The sequence below is a fragment of the Bombyx mandarina genome, chromosome 05 (assembly GCF_030267445.1).
Source record: "Bombyx mandarina strain Sakado chromosome 05, ASM3026744v2".
In the NCBI taxonomy this organism is placed as follows: Eukaryota; Metazoa; Arthropoda; class Insecta; order Lepidoptera; family Bombycidae; genus Bombyx; species Bombyx mandarina.
In genome coordinates, this window is record NC_143212.1 from 1905728 (window position 1) to 1930655 (window position 24928).

Sequence of the window (24928 nt, forward strand, 5' to 3'; positions counted from 1 at the left end):
GAGCAAGAAAACATAGAATTATTAGACCATCCGCCGTACAGCCCCGACCTAAGCCCTAATGATTTCTATACTTTCCCTAAAATAAAGAATAAATTGCGTGGACAGAGATTTTCATCGCCTGAAGAAGCTGTGGACGCCTACAAAACGGCCATTTTGGAGACCACCAACTTCCGAATGGAATGGTTGCTTCAATGATTGGTTCCATCGTATGGAAAAATGTGTCAAATTTCGCGGAGAATACTTTGAAAAGCAATAAATACATTTTTAAATAGTAATGTTGTGTCACTTCGTTAATTCCCGAAATTTTCAGTGCCGCCTAGGTATAACGGCTATTCCACTCTTTAAACGCATGAATGCTTCGCGGTAGAGTTACGCAGGATAGTGATACCTACCCGTCCGGACTTACTATGTCAAACACCGACAGAACGGTGTCTTTCTCGTTTCCGTAGTACAGGAGAAAATTCTAGCTCGAAGCTTTTGAAGTGCAGAAGTCAAGCTTGGACGTTATTTTCGATTTATATTAAGATAGCATTGTCATATTTCGAAATCCATTGCATTCATATTTTGCATTCGATAACGTTTTCTCACTACCATATTTAGAGAGGAAGTTATATAATGAATAAATTGGGTAAATTACCAAATAAATATGCATTAAAAATTATGATATATTATGATTATGATTTCTGGCAAACGATAATAATAATAGATCATATATATCGTATCAATACATAATATAATTCATAGATAATTCACTTCATAATTAGACTCACCATGAACTCCATATGCTCAGCTACGGTGAGATCTTCGATTGCCAGGTCCTCCTGAGGCACGAAGCCTGAGATCCTGGCGATCAGGTCAGCGCCGGCTAATCTTCCATTAAGCATTAGGTAGCCCGTCAGAGCGCTCTTGTCGCGACGGCTGATGGCGGCCAAGAGTGTGGTTTTTCCGGCCCCGCTAAAATGTAAAAACGTCAATATTCAAACTGAAAGACGGTTTGCCAAAAGACAGGTAACGCTGTTCGGATCTTTAAAAGAATTTTTGATTTTGAATATTCATATCATTTACATTTGAGAATAATCCGTTCCTAATTAGTTAACTATATAAAGAAACAAAAAATTTAAAATGGAACAAACATTGCAACACTATCAAAATTCAAAGTATTCGAATTTAAAATATAAAAAAAAGAAAAACAGAAGATTATTTTATTCTTAAGTAATAAATTCCTTGAAAAAAGTTCGCATGCGAACAACTATAGTCTAAAGGTGTAACGAATGAATAAATTTTGTACCTTGAACCCATTAACGCCACCAGATTTCCGGACGAGACACTGCCGCTTACTGTTACGAAATAAACATAATATAAATTTTAAAATCTAGGATGTGGTACTATGAGAAATATTTGGACATTTGTGTTTTTTTTTATTGCTTAGATGGGTGAACGAGCTCACAGCCCACCTGGTGTTAAGTGGTTACTGGAGCCCACAGACATCTACAACGTAAATGCGCCACCCACCTTGAGATATAAGTTCTAAGGTCTCAGTATAGCTACAACGGCTGCCCCGCCCTTCAAACCGAAACGCATTACTGCTTCACGGCAGAAATAGGCAGGGTGGTGGTACCTACCCGTGCGGACTCACAAGAGGTCCTACCACCAGTAATTACGCAAATTATGATTTTGCGGGTTTGATTTTTATTACACGATATTATTCCTTCACCGTGGAAGTCAATCGTGAACATTTGTTGAGTACGTATTTCATTAAGGCCTTGCCTAAAAAATAATATAACGATGTCTCCATTTAATCTAAAGTTAAACTAATCATAGTTTAAGGCGTATAAGCGAGTTTACAGTAATACAGGATAGATGGTATCATTCGATTTCAGAAATTAGATTTAATTAATGAAAAAGATAACATTTTATTAATTTATAAAATCTATGAAGTTGTAATATTTTTTAATGTATTTATTAATGAATTGAAATGGATTTCCAAGTGACTTCACATCGACGCGGATATAGTCGCCGGTACACCTAATCTAGAATAAATAAATGAAATCTCTAACATTATTCTCAAGTAAATTAAAAACTAAATTAGATTTTATTTTCAAATAAATTTTTACTCTAAACGTTGATATTTTTCACAAAAAATCTTTATATTAATCGAAAATTGAATCAACACCTAGTCGGTGTTTGACAAATTTTATTCAATTCATAAATAAATTAGCAATTTCGTTCTCTAACGCTAATGTTACGTTAAGTAGGTGTAGCTATTATATAAAACTTAATAGTTAGTCAATTTTTATAAATTATATTAAATATTCTTATGTATATTTAACAAAAAAAAAATCGTCAGTGTTATTTTGCTAAGATTTTTAATCCTTATTTCCCTCACCGGAAGTTGAAAAAAACTTAGAAGAAGAGTTTAGATCAAAGTTTTGCTTTAGAAAACAGAACAATATATGTATCTCTTAACTTCTTAGAGACAATGAGCATAGTGTAGTGCCTTTCTATCCGATGATTTGGAAGCGAAGTAAATTGTCCCTTCATAAAAACTTGCAACCACGTCATTCCCGGTCCACTAACGGTGCTTTTAGGTACCTCAAGCACCGGTCATCGTTCTCGTCGAACCCGTCGCTTGCAACGAAGGGCTCGGCGATTAAATAAATCCACAGACACAGCCCACTGATTTTCTCGTCGGATCTTCTCAGTGGGTTGCGTTTCCAATCCGGTGGTAGATGCTGCGAAGCACTGCTCTTACTAGGGTTAGCGTTCATAAATCTAAATTGTACGTGTCACCAGTCGATCAAGTAACAATATATATATATATTTTATTGCTTATATGGGTGGACGAGCTCACAGCCCACCTGGTGTTAAGTGGTTACTGGAGCCCATATACATCTACAACGTAAATGCGCCACCCACCATGAGATATAAGTTCTAAGGTCTCAGTATAGTTACAACGGCTACCCCACCCTTCGAACCGAAACGCATAACTGCTTCACGGCGGAAATAGGCGGGGTGGTGGTACCTACCCGTGCGGACTCCCAAGAGGTCCTACCACCAGTGAAATTTTAAAAAATCATCTCGTTTTTAACATCGCACCGCCCGTCATAGGAGTAAAGTTCATCCATACTACCTGGAGCCACTGCGTTCATCCACAGTGCGTTTCCAGAGATCTTTTTTGCCACGTACCATACGGCTTTGGAATGAGCTCCCCTCCACACAGTTTCCCGAGCGCTATGACTAGTCTTACATCAAACGAGGCTTGTGGAGAGTATTAAACGGTTTTCAGCGGTTTAGCTCTGCTCCTGGCATTGCTGATGTCCATGAGCGACGGTAACCACTCACCATCAGGTGGGCCGTATGCTCGTCTGCCTATAAGGCAGTAAAAAATATATATTTGTATTTCTAAACTAGATCGTAAAATTCATACTAATATATACTTCTACAGTTGTTTTTACGGATGTTCCGTTATAACTACTGAACCATGCATCCGATTGACTTGAAACTTGTTATTCATGTAGGAAATACATGTACTTAATTTAGGTTTAGGCTAATATTTATATGAGTGTTGGACTCGCTACACCAGTTGCGGGGGCGTTAAAGATGAGAATCTTTGTGGGGTGAGAAATAATAATATTAATTTTAAATGGCCATATAATTTTAATTTAATTTACTGGTGGTAGGACCTCTTGTGAGTCCGCGCGGGTAGGTACCACCGGCCTGCCTATTTCTGCCGTGAAGCAGTAATGCGTTTCGGTCTGAAGGGTAGGGCAGCCGTTGTAACTATACTGAGATCTTAGAACTTATATCTCAAGGTGAGTGGCGCATTTACGTTGTAGATGTCTATGGGCTCCAGTAACCACTTAACACCAGGTGGGCTGTGAGCTCGTTCACCCATCAAAGCAATAAAAAAAAAGAAGCGGACGGGTACAGCTAGTAAAATATAAAATTAATACTCAGACATTTTTTCTTGTCCAATAAATTGTTTAAAATTTCCACTTAGTTATGTTTTGAATCGTGAATCTCGCGAGCCAATAGACGCAGCATTTAGGGAACCGTCTAATTTCACAACATCACAGAAATCCGGTTCTTAATCTAAATTACGAAAGAATTTAAAACGTGGCCCTTAGAACATCTTGTGGTTAGTCACGGTAAAAAGTACAAATAGACCTTGAAATTTATATCAAGTTTTGTTTGCATAGTTGTTTGTGGATTTTATTAGGTTATAACGTGCTCTTTGCAATAACTTTACCCAAGTGTGGTACAATTTTACCAGAGTGTGTTACAGTTGCAGATATCTTCTCTTCTCAGTCGGACACTCTTGTCAGAGTGGTCGTGGTTGCGTTGACGCTGTATGTGCAGTAGGACCTGTTAGGTCGCCCATGCTCCCGACAACCGCCCTCCAGGCAATGCGCTTCCAGGTCTGGCGGTTCGAAGCGTTACGAGTACATTCGACCATAGTGGACTCAGTTGCCTTCTTTATTAGGTCAGTCCAGCGGGTCGGTGAGCGGCCGCGGGATCTTTTGCCTTCCACCCGGCCCTGGACTACCAGTCTCTCCATCGAGCGCTATTTTCTGGAGATGTGACCAAAGAATTTTATAACCCTCAGTTGCACTGTTGACGAGAGTCGGTCTTTGATACCGAGTTCTTTGAGGATGGATGCATTGGTGCGGAATGCCATCCATGGGATCTTTAGGAGGCGTCTCCAGCACCACATCTCCAGTGCATTGATTTTACGGCGATCCTGCAATCTTAGAGACCAGGTTTCGGCTCCATAGAGAAAGATTGGAAACACAAGACATCTGATCAATCTGACCTTAGTCTTCTTGGTAATCCTCCTATCCTTCCAAATCTTTCCCAGCCGTTCCACTGCTGACCTGGTAATGGCGCATCGTCGTCTGATCTCTTCACCACATCCTCCAGTGCTTGAGATAGCAGAGCCGAGGTAGATGTAGGTCTGTACAACTTCGCAGTTACCTATGTTTTGTACATTGGTTCCATTTTGTTCAGCCCGGTCTACTATCATCATCTTCGTCTTATCCCGGTTAATAGCAAGTCCGAATTTAAGGCTGGTAACTTCCAGACGAGTCAGTAGAATTTCCATGTCTTCTCTAGTCCGTGCGAGAAAGGTAGTGTCATCAGCGTATCTTAAGTTGTTAATCACTCGTCCCCCAACTGATACACCTTTATCCCATTCTTCCAAGACAATGCGCATAATGTACTCTGTGTAGGTATTGAAGAGCAACGGTGATAAGATGCAAGTTGAAGATATAGTTACCACATAAGTTACAGCGGTGGAAATGATTTTTGGGCAAATACGCGGCTTCATTTCACTTGGTGAATTATCCACTGTGAAAAATTTTCGGCTTTGAAGATTAACTAAATACCTTGCTCGGGCTATCTTATCAAAGTTGCCTAGTTATTATTAAATTTTATTATTTTTATTATATTTAAATATAACTACATATATTTAAACATATAAACACGAACAACAAGTGATTACTATATATATAATTTTTGAAGGCACGGTGTGTTGTGATGTTTTTATCCCTACTTATTCGTTGGTAAACTAAGAGGCTATTCCAGCTACGCCCGGACGGGTGAGCTCATGGGCTCAACCTGAGAGAATTTGCTAACACTAGACCTAGCTAGCGCAGTGTTTCCACCGCTTCCACCAGATCGGAATCGCGACTGAGAAAATCCGGCGAGAAGCTCAGTGGGTTTGTGTCTTTTTTTTTTATTGCCTAGATGTGTGGACGAGCTCACAGCCCACCTGGTGTTAAGTGGTTACTGGAACCCATAGACATCTACAACGTAAATGCGCCACACACCTTGAGATATAAGTTCTAAGGTCTCAGTATAGTTACAACGGCTGCCCCACCCTTCAAGCCGAAATGCATTACTGCTTCACGGCAGAAATAGGCGGGGCGGTGGTACTTACCCGTGCGGACTCACAAGAGGTCCTACCACCACGGAAAATCACCTCGTTGGACACGCGGAATACGGTTGCTCGCTTCTTCACTACTGTGTGCGTACACCTTATCATTTTGTTTGTTGTAGCTCTCTTCTACGGTAAAAATTTTTTCATCGGAAAAAAGAATCTTCCGATTTTTTTTTCCCGCGTACCGCTTCAACAAAGCGCGGCATCTCTTCAGTCTCAGGTCCATTTGACGAGCATTCAAACGATGTCCTGTTTTTCTTCGATATGCCCGAAGCCCTAAGTCTTCATTTAACACCCTTTTCACCGTGGTTCTGCTTAACCCCATCTGAAGGGCCAACAGTTTCTGCTTACGTTTGGGATTTCTTTGAATTCGCACCTTCACAGCTTTTATCACTGCTGGAGTCCTAACAGACCGAGGGCGACCACTTCTTGACCTGTCATCTACACTAGAGTCTTCATTGTATCGTTTGATGGTACGATAAACGAATCTTTTGGTTATATTCAAATTTTTCAGTATGTAAAAAATTTGAATTGGCGCGTAACCGCAACGATGCAACGCAATAACTGCAACACGGTCTTCTTTAAGCGTCCACTCCATATTTAAAAATGAGTAAAATTCTAAGAGTATACATTTTTATTTTCATGAACAATTCGAAATTAGAATTCAATAAACTTTTTTGTGGCCAGCATTCTAAAAGAAAAGTTTTTACTGTGTGACAATACTTATGACCTAACTAGTTATAGTATAGTATATAGTAAGAGTGCAGAATGCAATTTTTTTTAAAATTAATACATAAAATCAATAGAAAAACATTACATAACACTACCGTGTATTTGACACACACACACGCATATATACTATTTTGTTAACTGTCAAGCTTTTGTTATTTTTTTAAATCTGTTGTCAAATTAATATTAAAATACTCGTATATTATATTATAAGATTAATATTGTTTGTCTTTAATATTATTTGTCTATAATGTAGCTTTGACGAAATCTGTGTACTATAGAAGTAAAGTATTTGACAATAGAACCATAATAATGTTCAAACTTATAATTTAAATTTATAATTATGGTCAAATTTCGACCGCTTTCGTGGTTGCCCACTAGTATTATTATTTGTTCTATGTTCGCAATTGATTACTTTTTGGATGCAACCAGTTTGAAGGACAGAAAAGCCGTGATGCAATGGAATTGAAAAGGAGATCTCCTTGTGGGTTTCTCTAATATATATTCATATTGTTTTAACTCTATACTATGATTTAAAAGCCACTATACGCGAAAGGTCTTAGTTAACAATTCAATTTTATTAGTAATTTTTCCTAAGACTCTCATACATCAAGACAAATAAATTACAGAGATATTTGCATATAAACTCAATAAGTAAACATAATCAATAACATAATTTTAAATTTCGGGTATTTTAGCTCATTTTACAAGAAAATAAAATATGTAAATGTCAAATTCAAATCATTTTCTTTTTTGATTATATAATTTTATCGAAATGCGCTTTAAATCATATGCCATATTATTGTTGGCAAAAATATATAATGGACTCCTCGCTAAAATATATAATGTAATTAGAAAACCGTCTATTGACAAAAATAGATTAGAAATAAACATGTTAGCTATCCATGATTTTGAATGTTTTTAAACCGACTTCAAGTTACAAAGTTTGTTCAAGTTACAAAAAAACATGTTTGAAAACTTTTATTTCTTTGAATGCAGAGTTAATCTATCTAAATTCAGAAACCAAAGGTTTGAACAATGGTGTCTATTATCGCAATTCAAACTCGCACATGACTTTAAAATGAAATATTTAATATTACTAAAGGTTTTTTTTTTTTCAAAACAAATTTATCGTCCTTACTTTAAAAAATTGATTGAAATAAAATAAATTTGGAGGAAGAAGGAGGAATAAAATCAGAAATGAAGAATTAACGAGTATTCTGAAATTAGTGCTAGTCACAGAGAAATGGAAGGTTATCGCGGTATGCAAAGAGAGGATGATTATGTAGCCAAAAAGATCCTGATATGACAGTGAGAGGTAACGTTAGAAGTGAACGCCGTAACAATAGCTGGATTAACTGTATTAAAGAGGACATGCGAGAGAAAGATGTGAGTGAGAGGAGAGAGACAAGTAGGCCTGAATAGAAAAAGAGAACATACAACACTGACTCCACATAATTTGGGTTAAGGGTAAGAAGAAAAAGAATTAAAGAAGAAAAAAAAGGAATGTAAAAAAACCTCTGTTATAGTTGTTGCATAATTAATATACAAAATTGCTTTTTTCGTTACCTTACCTTTTACATTAATTTACCTTGATTTTATTGTACTACCATTTAAAAAAAACCTAGGGATTGTTATAGTAAATAGAGAACTCGAAATTAGTCGTGCGTTCAATTTCGTCTGATCGTAAAATCTCCGTTAAAAGTTACATAAACGTATCTTAATAATGGTTATCAGACATCGATAAATTAAAATATTAAATGTTAGATACATAACGAAGATAAATTCGTTAAACCTGATTATGTGTTTTGCACCTGTGTATTTATTTAAAATATATTTGTTGCATTAACAATAGCAAAACATGTGTAATAAAATAGATGAACCACAGCGTCTAGTTTGCATAAACTGATTTACTGACTATATTTCGTTTTTATTACCGTCATCAATTATATTTCGATATCTTTGAAACTAGCGAATTTTGCGCTAAAACAAGTAAGTTTTTTTTTCCCTACCTTAGCTGATGGTCTAGAAAGACCATATCAGCGTCACCGAGCTAGTAGGTGAGCTCACGGGGCTCAAACCTGATGACGTTGCTAACATGAACCCTAGTAAGAGCCGTGCTTAGCAGAATCTACTACCGGATCGGAAGCGCGACCCACTAAGAAGATCCGGCGAGAAACTTAGTAGGCTGTGTCTGTGGATTAATTTACTCGACGAACCCTTCGTCGCAAGCGACGAGCTTGACAAGAATGATGACCAGAAAATAAGTTGATAATCGGAGAAAATTATTAATAGTTTCTTTATAAGTAACTACTCAAACCCAGATCGCTTTGCTGACGATCTAAATTTACAGGATACATGTATACATATACATTATAAAGACATAAAAGCTCTAAAACTATATAGTATAGTATGTTTGTAAATCAATGAAATGGTAAAATACCTCCATGCAACACTTTAACCTCTTCATAGACCGCCGATCTCCACATGCTAGTGTGTATTTTCTTCTTTCTAAACACAGATAAGTCCTTCCAAGCTAATGTCAGATTCTCCGGGCTATCTCCCATTACTCCCATTTCATCGTCCTCCCAGTTGACCACGGCTCCGGTGAGGACATTGCGCGTCGGTAGCTTAAGGTTGTACTCCTTCATGTTGAGGATGTTACGTCATTGGGTACTGAAACGAAATGAGCTTATTAGAAATATGAACTTTAATGGTCCAGAAACGAATAAAATGTGGTATTTTTATCTTTTAACTAGCTGACCCGGCAGACTTCGTAGTGCCTCAATCGATAAATAAAAGACAAAAGGAATCCGTCCGATGGGGGACATCAAAGGAAAAACAAAATTGTTATTTTTATTTAATTCTGAGCATTTTCATATTTATCTACCTTTTAAACCTTTTCTGGACCTCCACAAATAATTCAAGACCAAAATTAGCCAAATCGGTCCAGCCGTTCTCGAATTTTAGCGAGACTAACGAAAAGCTATTGATTATTATATAAAGAGATATAGATAGATAGATTTTAATGTTTATAATAATAAAATGCAAATTAAAACCAAACCAAACCATAGAAAACCAAGAACGGATGAATCAAAATTAACACCTTAAGAAGAAACAAAGTGCCTCCCTATAGCCAGCCCGATGTAATGCATGTTGCATCAGGCAGGCCACAGTCCTAAAACTACTACCAAATCTCTATGCAGCATGTATATACTGCACTGAATTTACATAATCTGGGATACGGACAAAAAGAAGAAGAATAATATGCTTACAAAAAAAAATTGACTAATCGGGAAATCGAGAAATCTTTGAAACACACGGTATTTCTTGAAACTGCTCAAGTTATCGATAATTCTCGTAGACCAAATTTTTCAATAAAACCGAACACGCCCCTGGGACGCAAACCAACACATTTGTTATTTAATGAAGCCACACAAATTTAATATAAATTAGAAGACCTGTCCTGGGCTTGTTGATTTGCTTGTATTGTGTTGTTAACAAGAAGTACAGTGTGCATGCTTACAGCAGGCATGCGCTAAGTAATAATCTAAATAGATAATATGTCTTTGTCAAAAATCATCAATCAACCCTGCAGCTTGTACCATTTCGAACTAGTGGTAGGACCTCTTGTGAGTCCGTGAAGCAGTAATGCGTTTCGGCTTGAAGGCTGGGCCAGCTGTTGTAACTATACTGATACCTTAGAATTCATATCTCAAGGTGGGTGGCGGAATTTACGTTGTAGATGTCTATGGGCTCCAGTAACCACTTAACACCAGGTGGGCTGTGAGCTAGTCCATCCATCTAAGCAATAAAAAAAAACGCTTAAAAAATTTAAAGTCCAAATAGAAATCGTTTTTTGTACCAACCAAGATACATTTACAGTCAATCCGCTCTTTAAATTGATCAAACCGTCAATACTTCCTGTTTTAAGTTTACCAATTGACCCGATTTAGTGTTTCGACATATTTTTTTTGTATCTTCAAGAATACAGTCTTCGATCGTATGTTCTTATAATAATGTCCAGTTACGGATTTAAATTCGTGTAATAATTATTTCGATTGATTCCTCGCGTATCACTCAAGGATCCTAAAGACACCTCAAGCAGAGTAGGAGCATATTTGATTTTGTAAAGATCAATAGGATAGTTAATTTCTCATTCGTTGCGAGGTTACTGGAGTTCATAGAGACTATAAACTGAATAATGCTTCCCACCTTCGGGCATGGACTCGAAGTCTTATTAGTGCTGTACAAACCGGCCCGCATGAATGATTCGCGGTAATAATTATAAGCCAGATAGTGGTACCCGGTGGTAGGATTACAGATATATATATAAATAAAGCTAGTTAAGTAAATTTTTGTGCAACAATATTAGACTGTTTTTGCAGTAGGCAACAGCCTGCATATACATCTGTTATTGCTGATGTCCGTAAACGACGTGATCATTTACCATCAAATAGACCCCAAGCTTGTTTACCTACAATCTTAAAAAAAATTAAACTCTGATATTAATCAAACTTCGGTTAATAGCCGCACTTGGGCTTTGAAGCTTAAGTTAATCTCTTAAAACTTTCGGCTCCTTGCATTATTCGAAATAAAAAAATACAATACCTAGCCTATTATGTTCAGTATAAAAACAACGTGTTACGAATTACACCATGATAGACTATGAAAAAAAAAGATACAGCGTGCAAAAAAGCATCAGTGCAAAATCTTAACACGTAAAACATTAGTTATTAAATTATACGATCATGATTTGTGTGTGAAAAAAGTAAATCCGATACTAAGCTCGCGGATGTTCGGGTTTCAATATTAAACACGAGTGTGTGTGTTTTTTTTTTTTTTTATTGCTATATGAGTGGACGAGCTCACAGCCCACCTGGTGTTAAGTGGTTACTGGAGCCCATAGACATTTACGACGTAAATGCGCCACCCACCTTGAGATATAAGTTCTAAGGTCTCAAGTATAGTTATAACGGCTGCCCCACCCTTCAAACCGAAACGCATTACGGCTTCACGGCAGAAATAGGCAGGGTGGTTGTACCCACCCGCGCGGACTCACAAGAGGTCCTACTACCAGTAATTACGCAAATTATAATTTTGCGGGTTTCATTTTTATTACACGATGTTATTCCTTCACCGTGGAAGTCAATCGTGAACATTTGTTGAGTACGTATTTCATTAGAAAAATTGGTACCCGCCTGAGATTCGAACACCGGCGCATCGCTCAACACGAATGCATCGGACGTCTTATCCGTTAGGCCACGACGACTTCAACTTTTGTTTTCATTACTGGGGATATAAATAAAATTTGTAGATCATATTATTGTAGAAGGCAGTGCTTAGCAATATGGTAATTAGCGCTGTAGTACAGAGCACCCTATTTACATATATAAAACGTAGACGATATATTCTAAACGACAATGTTGTTGCATATTGCAGTAGTAAATAGCATGCTATTTATTAAAAAAAATACTCCATGAATTAGGTACATAGTGCTATGGAATGCGGTGTTTAACGCTGTAGTGGGATAGCACGCTATTAATTTAAGTTAAACTTAGACGATATATTATAGCTTATGTCAATGGTGCTATAGTGCATGTTGTAGAAGTCAATAGCACGCTATTAACAAATTTTGTCGCTGGGTCTTTAGTAAAATGATATCGTAACCTCGCTAATGATTTTGTAATTGCAAGAATTATTGTATTGTGTTCGTCGGTCGTCTGCGTCACACAATATCAGTTTTAAGTCGTTTTTTCGACATTGTAATTTCACTTAATAAAGTGACCTTATGAAACAATAGTTCTTGATATATCCAAGAGCTAGCAGAACTTGTCGAGATTGAAATATGTTCGATTATGAATTTATTTTTGAATAGAATGCCACAATGAAATAAGTTATGACTAAGATTATCCATAATTAAAACCTTTAGAATATTTTACACAATAAGAGTATGCTAATGTCGTCGAGAAGTTTAAATATTCGAAGCGACGGGAATGAAAATGGAAAAAACATGTGTGGTGTCGTGAGAACGAAGCTCCTTATTATAAAAATATTAATTTTAAGTTCTATTCGAGGTATAAAGAAAATAATTATACGGGTATACGTTTTTTATTATGATTTTTATATTGATAAAAAAAGAAGACCAAAAGCAAAACAAATTAATATACACTAAAAACAATAATCATCGAAATCGGTTGGCGTGATATTGAGTTATTGAGTTATTTATTTATTTGTCGCGCACGTACTTAATGCAAATTTAAGGCTTATATGGTTTTCTCATGGATACCATTATCAGAACTGGACTAAATTGAAATGAGACCACACCGAAAGTGTCAACTTTCTAATAAAAAAAGAATCATCAAAATCGATTCACCTAGACAAAAGTTATGAAGTAACAAACATAAAATCTTACGTTACGGACGTTTTTTCCCGGTTAGGGTACCGCATCGTCCCGTAAGGAGCTTCGTTCCAATAATGAACATGAGAATAAGCCGCAAAAATATTCAATCATTTTGAAGGTGGGCGCCGGCAATCATCTTGTCGTGTGACAGACCACGTAATACCAGGTAGGCCAAAAGCTTACCCATCGACAAATAGTAAGATGGATATAAAATTTAGAATAAGATATAGAATTACGTTGAATTGAATTCAAGGCATTTTTTGTGTTCACAGTCACGTGTAACATATCTGACATAATATTGTGTAATCTTATTAATTGAGTTTCAACTAAAATTTGCCAAGCTGTGTTATTAAAATTTACAAAGCTATGAATTAATTTAATTTAAACGTCAAGGAATTTTAAATTGATTAGACATTATGCTAGAAATTCGTTGGAATAATGAATGAATGAAACTCAAATAGGTATTACATTTTCTCTTTTGTTTTGTAGATTTTTGTTAAGACTAAAAGCTGTAAAAAATAGTTGCTAATTTTTTAAAATTAATAACTCAAAACTTTGTCCAGAGGTACTGAAACTAAGAATAAAATCGATTGACAGAAAGTTTTTTTTAGTTAGAGAGTAAACAAGTTACTGAAATAAATTGTCATTCCACATTTGTATGTATTTAGAAGTATAGTAAAAAATATAGAATTAAAAAAATGCCTTTTTACAATACCACGAACATGAACTCGTTAGATTGTATGGAAATCGTTAATATACCGGGTTCTTTTGCCACTATTCTTGTGGTAACGACCTTTTTCGTTCATAAAAAAATCCCAATTAAAATATAGTCGTCAAAATGTCTATAATAAGTTTCAATTATAATATTTAGATAAAGTTGTGGCTTGTTTTTCTTGCAATTAGCACGTGTTCAAACTAGGTGGAGTATTTTACTAAATATACTGGCATACCTATCAGTCTGACTAGTGAATCTTATCTCCAAAATTATACATAGTTTATCAAACATAGCTTGCACGTGGGGTCAGGTTCGACACGCGAGTATCACAAAACCTTGTCTTTTCTTTTCAATATTAGTCGAGAGTTATTCATCTACCAAGTGCTCCGAGTATCATCAAGCTATGTTGAACAGATTATAGTTAATAAAATTCTACCAGATTATCTTGAGAAGATTTCACAATAGTAGATTAAGTTTTTTAAATTTTTTCGATCTTTTACAAATTCTCTAATGTTCAAACTAGTTTTGTGTCCGGTCGTGTAATTGACCCGTAGAAAGATCTTTCTTTTTCAAATATATCGGACATACATTTTAATTGTATGTTCCCCATGGAACATACAGTGTAAAACACAGAGGAAGTCCCTCCGTAGACCCGGAGGCTCTTAGCAATTAGCGAGAAAACGGTACTGAGTATCCTTAACCCATAAGCTTTTTAGTTTGTGATTTCGATAAAGGCTTTTCAATTCTATTCCATTCACAGTCGAGCTTGCTCCACCAATATCTAGGAAAGATTTTACATGAGATTAAACCGTAAAAGTATTTAATCATGTTCAATAATGACGGGTATCATGTGACATAGGTATACCGTGCGTGTAACACAAGTCTGTTGTGGTATTAAATAAGGGAAAGTCGGACGCTCCATTTACCTACCATACAATGCACACAACGCTATCGTTCTTAGAACACCAATATGCTAGTCAGAAGTTATTATGGCTTACCGAAAATAATTATTTTATTGAAAATAACTAGTTTACCATTAACGACGAATTAAAGGCGATAGTCGAAGCTGATGATACTCAATCTACTGTAACTCAACTTACGGGTAGTAGAACCTCTTGTGAGTCCGCACGGGTAGGTACCACCACCCCGTCTATTTCTGCCGCGAAGCAGTAGTGCATTTCGGCTTGAAAGGTGGGCCAGCCGTTGTAACTATACTGAGACCTTAGAACTTATATCTCAAGGTGGGTGGCGCATTTACGTTGTAGATGTCTATTGGCTCCAGTAACCACTTAACAACAGGTGGGCTGTGAGCTCATTCACCTACCAAAGCAATAAAAATAGTTAGCAACAGCTTTCAGCGTAAGCATCAAAATAATATTGATCCACTTGTATTAAACTGGCAAGGGAAAAGGACTTGATTAGTGGGGGCCGCACGAACTAGATGATCCCCAACGCGACGAACACGTTAAGGTGTGCCTAGCTTATCCGACACAGAAACTAAATTTTGAACCGCATTTTCACTTGTCAAGAATAATGGGTTCTTCTTGATAAACCTAAACGGTTCTTATGTTGGTTAGACCCTGGTTAAAAATCTAGATAACGGCTCAAACAAAAAATTACCTCTATAAAAAACTGGTATTAGTAAGTAGTTCGCAGTAGTAATAGTAGCAGATATCACCGTCCTGCAGATTTAAGCTTTTTTTTATTGCCTTTGTTGGCAGACGAGCGTACGGCCCACCTGATGGTAAGTGGTTACCGTCGCCCATGGACTTCAGCAATCCCAGGAGCAGAGCCAAGCCGCTGCCTACGCGCGACGCTTTCGATAATAACGGAATAAAGGGTGCCACATTCTTAATTGAAATTCAGTTAATAAATTCTGCTACTTCAAACGAGTCGATCGCGAGCTCACACATTTACTTGTATGTACCTAGTGTAATAAAATACATAATTATTCGTCTTTCTAGCCTAAATTGTAATAAGTAAAGAACCACTATAGTAATAGCTCTGGTCAGAGCTAATGAATACGCATACGCGCCTCTTAAATACATACAGTCTTATGGAAAATTTCTTGAGTTAAGATACAAAAATTATTCAAACTAGTTATTCTAAAACAATCACCTTGACATGCCGTAGCTACTATAGAGATACGAGCCGTGGGTAGTTACGAACTAAACTTAGTTAAGAACCTGATATTGAATATTAATCTTTATGCTTTTTTTACGGGCAATTAGGCAGCTTGTAGACTCAAAGTCTACGGAAAGTGTACGTATGTAAGTAATGTCCGTATGTATGTCAGGTGGTATTTCCATAGGATGCTTCCTGGATTTATTTTTTGCATAGTCTCACGGCTAATTCGGTGTTAAGTGGAACTCATAAACATCACTACGTCATTGAGGTTGACGTCCCTGTTGTATTCTGTTGTTATATTATTGTATATACATACTCTGAGGTTATGAACCCCCGTCGCCGTCTGAAAGACCCTACTGCTGGACCTAGCATGGAGTACGTCAGATAAGCCACTGATTTGTATTCTATAAATATATAAAATAACAACTACGTAAAAAGCAAAAAAGCAAACCTGACGGACATGCTTTGAAATAAAACAACGAATAAAATGAAATATATATTACCCGATTTTAAATGTTAAAAGTTACCCAATGCGGTTTAACCTTTCAAAAGTGAGTTCTAATTTTAACCGAGATTTATGTAATCAATTTAAATAAATTACAATCGAACTATAAAAAGTGGCAATAATAAAATTATTTGAAGGTCAAAAAGACCACGTGCAAGATAAACAAGGATACGAAATTAATTGTCGCCTTATGTACACGAAGGATCATCTAAAACAATCAGATCTTTCACTTTTTGGTTAGCAAGATGTGTGGACAGCCTGCCTTGTAAGAGCTTATTGTCTATATTAGACATCAATAATACGATGGACCAAGCGTCTATCTTGTACCCATACGAATGTCTACTCTGCTTAGACCTTCAAATGACAACAACTCATAAACAAAAACCACTGAATTTCTCGCTGAATTTTCTCAGTGATAGAAGATCAGAATCTCCTCAGTAAATTCTGTGAAGCACTGCTCTAGCTAGGGCTAGTATTAGCAAGTCGTACCAGGTTGAGCCCCGTGAGCTCACCTACCAAACAGTCCGTAGCCGGAAAAACCTAAGGCTACCCTTAAACTTAGGCTTTAAATTTTTTTTTATTTTTTTTTTTTATTTGATGGGTGGACGAGCTCACAGCCCACCTGGTGTTAAGTGGTTACTGGAGCCCATAGACATCTACGACGTAAATGCGCCACCCACCTTGAGATATAAGTTCTAAGGTCTCAAAGTATAGTTTCGACGGCTGCCCCACCCTTCAAACCGAAACGCATTACTGCTTCACGGCTGAAATAGGCAGGGCGATGGTACCCACCCGCGCGGACTCACAAGAGGTCCTACCACCAGAATTAAGAATATAAATGCTCTTTGACCAACACCTGACTACTAAAAATCGTTTTATCTTATAGTCACCTATTACACAACTTACACTCCGAGACAACACACCGTGGTATAACAATGTGTGAGCATGAAAAAATATATCTCGCTGTTAGCTTCCATGATATAAGTTCGGTGCTATTTACACAACCCAATTGAGGCTTCGATCTTATGGTACAAGCTGTCGGGACTAACTTAGTGATGTCTATAGGGTCTGGTGACCAAATTAACACAAGGGAGACTTCTTTCAACAAAACAGGTAGCATGCTTGGGTAAACGCACATAAATATGAGCTTCGCAATTTACATATCGTGGTCAATTTCAAACCCGTTCTTAAAAGTAACTGAATTCTTTCCTAGTCTTTTACAAACCAAACGTATCATACGTTTTACATATTACTTAATGATTTTCTGAGATTATCTGTTCGATAAAAAACTAGCCTTCTCGAATGCTATTAACAAGGGGCCTACAATAATCATATTTCATTCTAAACTAGGCGTTAGTGAACCGGTTTTCCGGAATCTTATAATTGCGGATGCGAAAGATTTCCGATGAAACATCAGAAAGAATTCAGTTATTGAAGGACAATTGTTTTCGGATACAAAGATGGAACGGTGGGCCCTACTTCCCATTGACTATGTGAGGCTCGTACTGGCTCTTAGCCTATAAATCAAGGTCTGCTTCTCATACAACCGTTTTATTTTACTGGATGGATGAACGAAATCACGACCCACACGGTATTGACGTAATAGTGAAGTCTATTGACATGAAAACGTAAATATTACCTTGAGCCTCAATTATCACACTTGTTTTTTTCTTTTTTCCCTGTCTATGCGCTGGTAGCCTAATAGGCTATTCGCCCGGACGGGTAAGTGATCCCTTGGGCTCAATCTGAGATTTGCTAACACTAGGTCTACCAAGAGCAGTGCTTCGCAGAATCTACCATCAGATCGGGATCGCGACTCACTGTGAAGAATTATCTTATCCAAAAAGTATGATTCCTTTACAGCCAAAAATAGGAATAATGATTGCCCTCGTGGTGGCAATAGGCGATGTAAAAAGAAAGCAGTTTTGTTTTTTATGCTATAAAATTATTTCTTCATCGTAGAAGCTGGTGAACGCGCTAGGTACGTATTTACTTTTTGAAAATTAGCGGGATTTGGATACCCGTATAGTCGCATCACTCGATAACAGTACACCGGGCGTGATATCCTCAGGGTAACAACGACTTCTATATTTATTTATTTTTTTATTATTAAATGAGTACTGGTGGCCCGGAGGCCTTTCCAGTTCACCATGACAGGTGGGCGAGCAAAGGCTCAGAGCCAAGAGGGGTTTGCTAACGGCTGCCCGAGCGCCTCCAAAGGAGACCTAACAATTCAAGAGCAACTGCTTCGCAGAATCTACCCCCGCATCGGAATCGTTTCTGGTGTTGCTAATAGATCAATGGCGTACTGATGAGAACGCACATAGCGATGTTAAAGACTCAATATCAATAATCGATTCATTGATCGATCGACCATCGATTATTTAAGGTCCAATCGATTTCATGGTGTCCAGCATTCCTCAGAAACTTAACTTAATCGTTAACTAATTTACACTGTTTGTTTATGCGTTTTTTAATTACAATACGATTTTTAAATTGATATTTAACGTCATTGAATGCTATTAAAATCATTATTTAAATTATTCGAAGTAAAGCTAACAGGCTCCAAATGTGCAAGTACATATTGCACAATGTCTTTTAATTGAGCTTTGTTTAAAACAGTTTGTGACATAGGATATGATGATAGGTATATTCGGTATTTATATAATATATTGTTTTCTTTTTTTTAATGCAATTTTCAATTTTGGTATTTTTAAATCCTTCAAACATTTTATAGTATTAAGTTTTCTGTTAATAAGCGCTACAATTTCCTGGTCTGCTTACTAAACCGCGTTCGAATATGTATTTTAAAATTAAAAATCGATATTCACAATTCGAATAATAGATTCAAGTATTTGAGACCATTTGTATTAAGAACAACTGACGTAACACGAAGGTGGGTGGGGCTGCCCACGATGTGTTCGCATAGTAACCTTATTCTAGATTAAATTTGTTTAAATTATCTTATTCGTGAAAATTAATGAAGGAGACGACAACGGTGTATCAAATAGTTTCGTCTAATATTAACAGATTAGCTTATTTTCTTTTTATGGCATTGTTTGAGAGTTTTAGAGTGCACCTGGTGATAAATTATTACCGATTCTCATAGACATCACAATATTAATCCACCTTACAATATTCTGAACTGAGATTGCGGTAGGCAGCGGCTTGGCTCTGCCCCTGCCATTGCTGAAGTCCATGGGCGACGGTAACCACTCTCCATCATGTGGGCCGAATGCTCGTCTGCCTACAAGGGCAATAAAAAATATAAAAGCTAGCGGAACGCAAGATTGCTTCACGATATGAATACGCAAGATTGTTGTGGCTTAAAAAACACGCCACTGTCAGACCTCAAGTTGTGTATTAAAAAATTACGTCCGAAAATAGGTGAGTATGCTGCTGTCACAAATAAAGGATAAAGCATAGGTAGTCCTTTCCGAAAGAGCGAGGTCGCATACCAGTATCCTGTGATTAATTACCGCGCAGAATATTATCATTAAGATTCTCCGATAACACCACCAGTACTGGTCTAATAGATAATATATTCTGACTGATCATTAAGATTTATTACGCAATAAATATCATAAGTGGAATAAAACGAACTTTTGACCATGACACTATAAGATACCTTACTCGCCTCCGTAATCGCTGGTGGTCTAAGGAGCTAATCTAGCTACGCTCGGAGAGGTAGGTGAGATCTCGGGTTTATTTTTTTTTTCGTGCTGGGGGCGAACCTCCTACGAGGTCCCCGCGCATAGGGACGCGCGGGTTATGTGGGACTGGTCCGCAACTGCGAGACCGCGGGCCCAAGGATGTTTTCAGGGCCCTACCTATTAAACGACTCCCCTGCACTCTTCGCCCAAGCGTCCGATCCCCTCCAAGGTCAGAGCCCGGATGAGGTAGGGGGGTTATCGCGGTCAACACTGCAACCAGACAGCATCGATATCAATACAAGTAAGGCAGTCGTTGTAAAAATTTGAAAAATATTTTAAAATAATTACTAACACGCTATAATTATTATTAGCCTTTTTAAATCACCACCCGAGTCGTTGTCGAAATTGTTAGTTACTATATCACAAAAGCACATGGCTTATTACTAACGAAGGCAGTCGAACATGATATTCAAATGAATGACGTCATCATTTAAATAACTGCATTAATTTATAATTGACCTATTGACTCAAGATTTTACTCAGATTAAAAAGCGATAGATATATTGCAAGGCAAGGTATAATATATTCCGGGCATATGGAGTATTGCCCACTACTAGTACATAATAATATGGGTTTTTTTAGGATTGAAGAATTTTCTGATTTTTCTGCCGTGAATCAGTTTCGGTTTGAAGGGTGGGGCAGCCGTTGTAACTATACCTGAGACCTTAGAACTTATAACTCAAGGTGGGTGGCGCATTTACGTTGTGGATGTCTATGGGCTCCAGTAACCACTTAACACCAGGTGGGCTGTGAGCTCGGGCACCCAACTAAGCAAAAAAAAAAAAACTGATGGCTCGGAGGCCTTTTCAATTTCACCGCGACAGGTGGGTGAGCACGGGCTCAGCCAGGAGGGCTGTGATTTCCTAACAGCAACCCAAGCGCCTCCAAAGGAGACCCAACAACTCAAGAGCAGCTGCTTCGCGAACGAATCTACTACCGGATCGTAATCGCGACCCGCTGAGAAGATCCGGCAAGAAATGTTTGCACGGCTGATGTTTAGGTTAGGTTTCACGCTGAACTCTATATTGTAAGGATCATAATCGCTTCGGGAGGTCGAAATATTTCGATCTGTATTATAAAATTCGTAAGAATCAATACAAATATGTTTGTTTCTCTTCAGCTGAATTAAGTGTAAAAAATATTACGTCTTACAAACTGTCTCATTTTTAACTCGATTACATACGTGGTATTGTATCTATAATACTTATATATTTTTTTATAAATTTGTCAATATCCAAGTCTGCACCACCTAAAAATCGTCTAGACGTAGAATTTGGTAATGCATTAATGGAAAATTCATAAATTACATAATTTACACGAATTTGGTAATCACGTGTGTATTTTTAAAACTATGCCAACGAACGCGACGTGCCAATTGCCATAAAAAAAAACTATAATTTTTGAAACTTAATGTGCATTAGTACATGTTCTACAGATAAATTTTCTTTTATAAATATAACAGGACCAATTTATTTCACTAAATCTTTACTAATTTAATATAAAAAACTGGAACTATTAACATATATATTATAAATCTTGGAATTAGTTACAAGATTAGTGTCTAAAAATCGTCCTTGACCGTTATCAGAATCATGAATGTATTTTATAAAATAATATCTATCTTATTAAAATACGTATTTTATCTAAGTAAATCACATTATATGTTTTTATTAATCCCACGTGCTAATTGCAATTGATTTGATAAATTTCAGTCTTGAAAAAACTGCGTTGAAGTGTAAGTAAAAATATATACGAAATCAACAATCTATAGGAAGTCGAATAGGAAATTTACGTAAATATGTTTTTCAATAAAAAAATTCACGTAAACTTCTAAAGCTGAATCGCTTCGAACGACATTAAACTTAATTAATGAAATGTACTTTAGTCATTAAATTAATTTTAAGGTACCTTTAAAGATTAAAAACATAAAAATGCATAGGAAAAAAATTCCCACAACAACACCATCCCTACTAAAAATGTCGCATTGATGAAGCGATCAGTTTTCGAATTTTTTATATAATGTGCGAAATGATAAACACACTAAAAGTGCCGTATATTAATTAACTCATAACGATGCATTCAACAAAAACTCACCTATAAGAACACGGTCAAAATAAAATCCGACTAAATACAGGATTTCATTGAATACGTCAAACACTTCACTAAGCTTGAACAATATACGTGTGATGTTTGTGGGAACCTTCAACTGACTGTCGCGTCTCACACACACACGGGCATCTCAAACAAATTAGTGTCAGACATTCCGAACTACAGGGTGTTGCTTTTTTGTTACTTTCAACTATTTCATTGGAATAAGCCTACGAAGAAGCTTAGATTACTTGTATTAGAAATATTAAATGCGATTTTCTTTACCAGCGTCGAAAATCGGACCGGGAGCTGTTGTTGCACTTGCTGTTAAGTTGCGATTCTTTTCTGGCAATAAAATAATTACAATAACATAAAATCTCAACTATCTTGTGATTTAAATTGAGCCAACGTTATTCTAGAACACATCCCTGGTTTTTTATAATCGTTTTAGAATTTCGACATGTCCACATCAATTCGATTTAATTTCGAGAATGTATTTAGGCTTAGATAAAAAAAAAAAATGTCATGTCAGGCGAATTGACATCTCCCCCCGGTGAAGGTCAAGGGGCGACCTGAGGGGGTGAGGCCGCGCGGCGCGCTACCAGCACTCTAGCGCGCTGCCGTGGAGTGATTAGAGCGACCGGTCGACGGTGTATCGCGTCCCGACCCGGCAGGCTGGTTCTGGTCCAGCGGGGTATTCCGGGACACCAGCGGCACCGTCTGGGCGGCCCGACGGGCTGCCGTACCGAGACGGCCGACGTTTCAGAGCCTTCGATTCGCCTCGAAGGCTCCGTCGGCTGGGCGTCCTTGGGGTGAGCCGCGCCGTCTGGTTGTAGTGTTGACCGCGGTAGCCCCCCTACCTCATCCGGGTTCTGACCTCGGAGGGGATCGGACGTCGGGTGTAAGAGTGCAGAGGAGTCGTTTAGTGGGTGGGCTCTAAAATCCTTGGGCCCGCGGTCTGCTCACAACACCATGCAGATCGTTGAGTCTCACATACCCCGCGCGCCCCTTTTGCGCGGGGACCTCGTAGGAGGTTCGGCCCTCTACCCGAAAAAAAAAAAAAAAAAAAAGGCGAATTGACATCTGGAAGGCGATGCTCGACTTCTGCGAGTCCACCATCTCGCAGAAGGAGGCGGCGGAGCGAGAGAGGGAGAGCTCTTCCCTTTCCGCACCGATCCGTCGCCATCGAGCCGGGGGCCGGAGGCGGGAATACGCCCGTACGTCCCGGCCCCTGTAGGTGGCGGCCTCCCCCCGGTGAAGGTCAAGGGGCGACCTGAGGGGGTGAGGCCGCGCGGCGCGCTACCAGCACTCTAGCGCGCTGCTGTGGAGTGAATAGAGCGACCGGTCGACGGTGTATCGCGTCCCGACCCGGCAGGCTGGTTCTGGTCCAGCGGGGTATTCCGGGACACCAGCGGCACCGTCTGGGCGGCCCGACGGGCTGCCATACCGAGACGGCCGACGTTTCAGAGCCTTCGATTCGCCTCGAAGGCTCCGTCGGCTGGGCGTCCTTGGGGTGAGCCGCGCCGTCTGGTTGTAGTGTTGACCGCGGTAGCCCCCCTACCTCATCCGGGTTCTGACCTCGGAGGGGATCGGACGTCGGGTGTAAGAGTGCAGGGGAGTCGTTTAGTGGGTGGGTCCTAAAATCCTTGGGCCCGCGGTCTGCTCACAACACCATGCAGATCGTTGAGTCTCACATACCCCGCGCGCCCCTTTTGCGCGGGGACCTCGTAGGAGGTTCGGCCCTCTACCCGAAAAAAAAAAAAAGGCGAATTGACATCATCCATATATAGAAAATACTACTACTGTGAGGACCCAGTCACACATTTTAAAACATTCTCAATAATTAATTAATTCTCAATCATAATCAATTAAAAAGCTACGATTCTGGCGATGCCTGTACTAGCAGATTCCTGATACATTCATCATGATTCAGAACCTCAAGCACCGGTCATCGTTTAGGGCTTGACGAGTAAATTAACCCACAGACACAGCCCACTGAGTTTCTCGCCGGATCTCCACAGTGGGTCGCGTTTCCGATCCGGGGGTAGATTCTGCCAAGCACGGTTCTTGCTAGGGTTCGTGTTAGCAACGTCGTCAAGTTTGAGCCCCGCGAGCTCACCTACTAGCTAAGGTTACTCTGAAAAAGCCTCTCAAGGCTATGAAGCGTAGGTAGGAAAAACAGAAAGACGCAGATCCACTTTGTTGGACACTTGCACACACTGCCTCCAGAGCTCCACTATCAGGTTACTAAATAAAATAATTATCAAGCGTTTAGAGTCAAATTAGAAAGAAACTACTCTTAACAATTATCCCTAATTGTAGGATAAAATTGTTCATTAAACTAATAGGCAAATTAAAAACTATAATTTCATAATAATAGTACCACGTTTTATATTTACGGGGCTATAATTAATAATTATTCAATAAAAAATAATTAAATTGTATTGTTAGATAATGATTGAAAAAAAAGTTACATATAGGTATTTATGTAAAAAAATTCAATACAATAATTAATCTAATGTGAAAACACATTATACATATAGAGTTTATATTTATCTATCTCTTATGAGGTCTTTCCGTATTTATGATATTTGATATCATCAAGTTCCTTAGCATAACACAATTATAACATGCATGTATGTAATGGATTCATGTCAAGCATTGAACCGTGTAAGCCAGTGAGTATCGATTTATTCACAATCATCGAGAT

General features: G+C 38.1%; 1 protein-coding gene across 2 annotated transcripts in view; it reads right to left on the reverse strand.

Annotated features, from left to right (window-relative positions):
- LOC114241639 (protein scarlet) overlaps positions 1-22358 on the reverse strand; it is a 47908-nt gene extending 25550 nt beyond the window's left edge. Inside the window, exons 1-4 of one of the 2 annotated variants that reach the window (XM_028172519.2) lie at positions 22225-22358; positions 9111-9343; positions 1289-1337; positions 771-954 (exon numbers count right to left, since the gene is read on the reverse strand). In XM_028172519.2, coding sequence (XP_028028320.2) covers positions 771-954; positions 1289-1337; positions 9111-9318 — 441 coding nt within the window. In that variant the 5' untranslated portion in view covers positions 9319-9343; positions 22225-22358. The remainder of the gene's footprint in view (positions 1-770; positions 955-1288; positions 1338-9110; positions 9344-22224) is intronic. The other variant, XM_028172518.2, reaches the window with a different exon arrangement.
- Positions 22359-24928: the final 2570 nt, after the last annotated feature.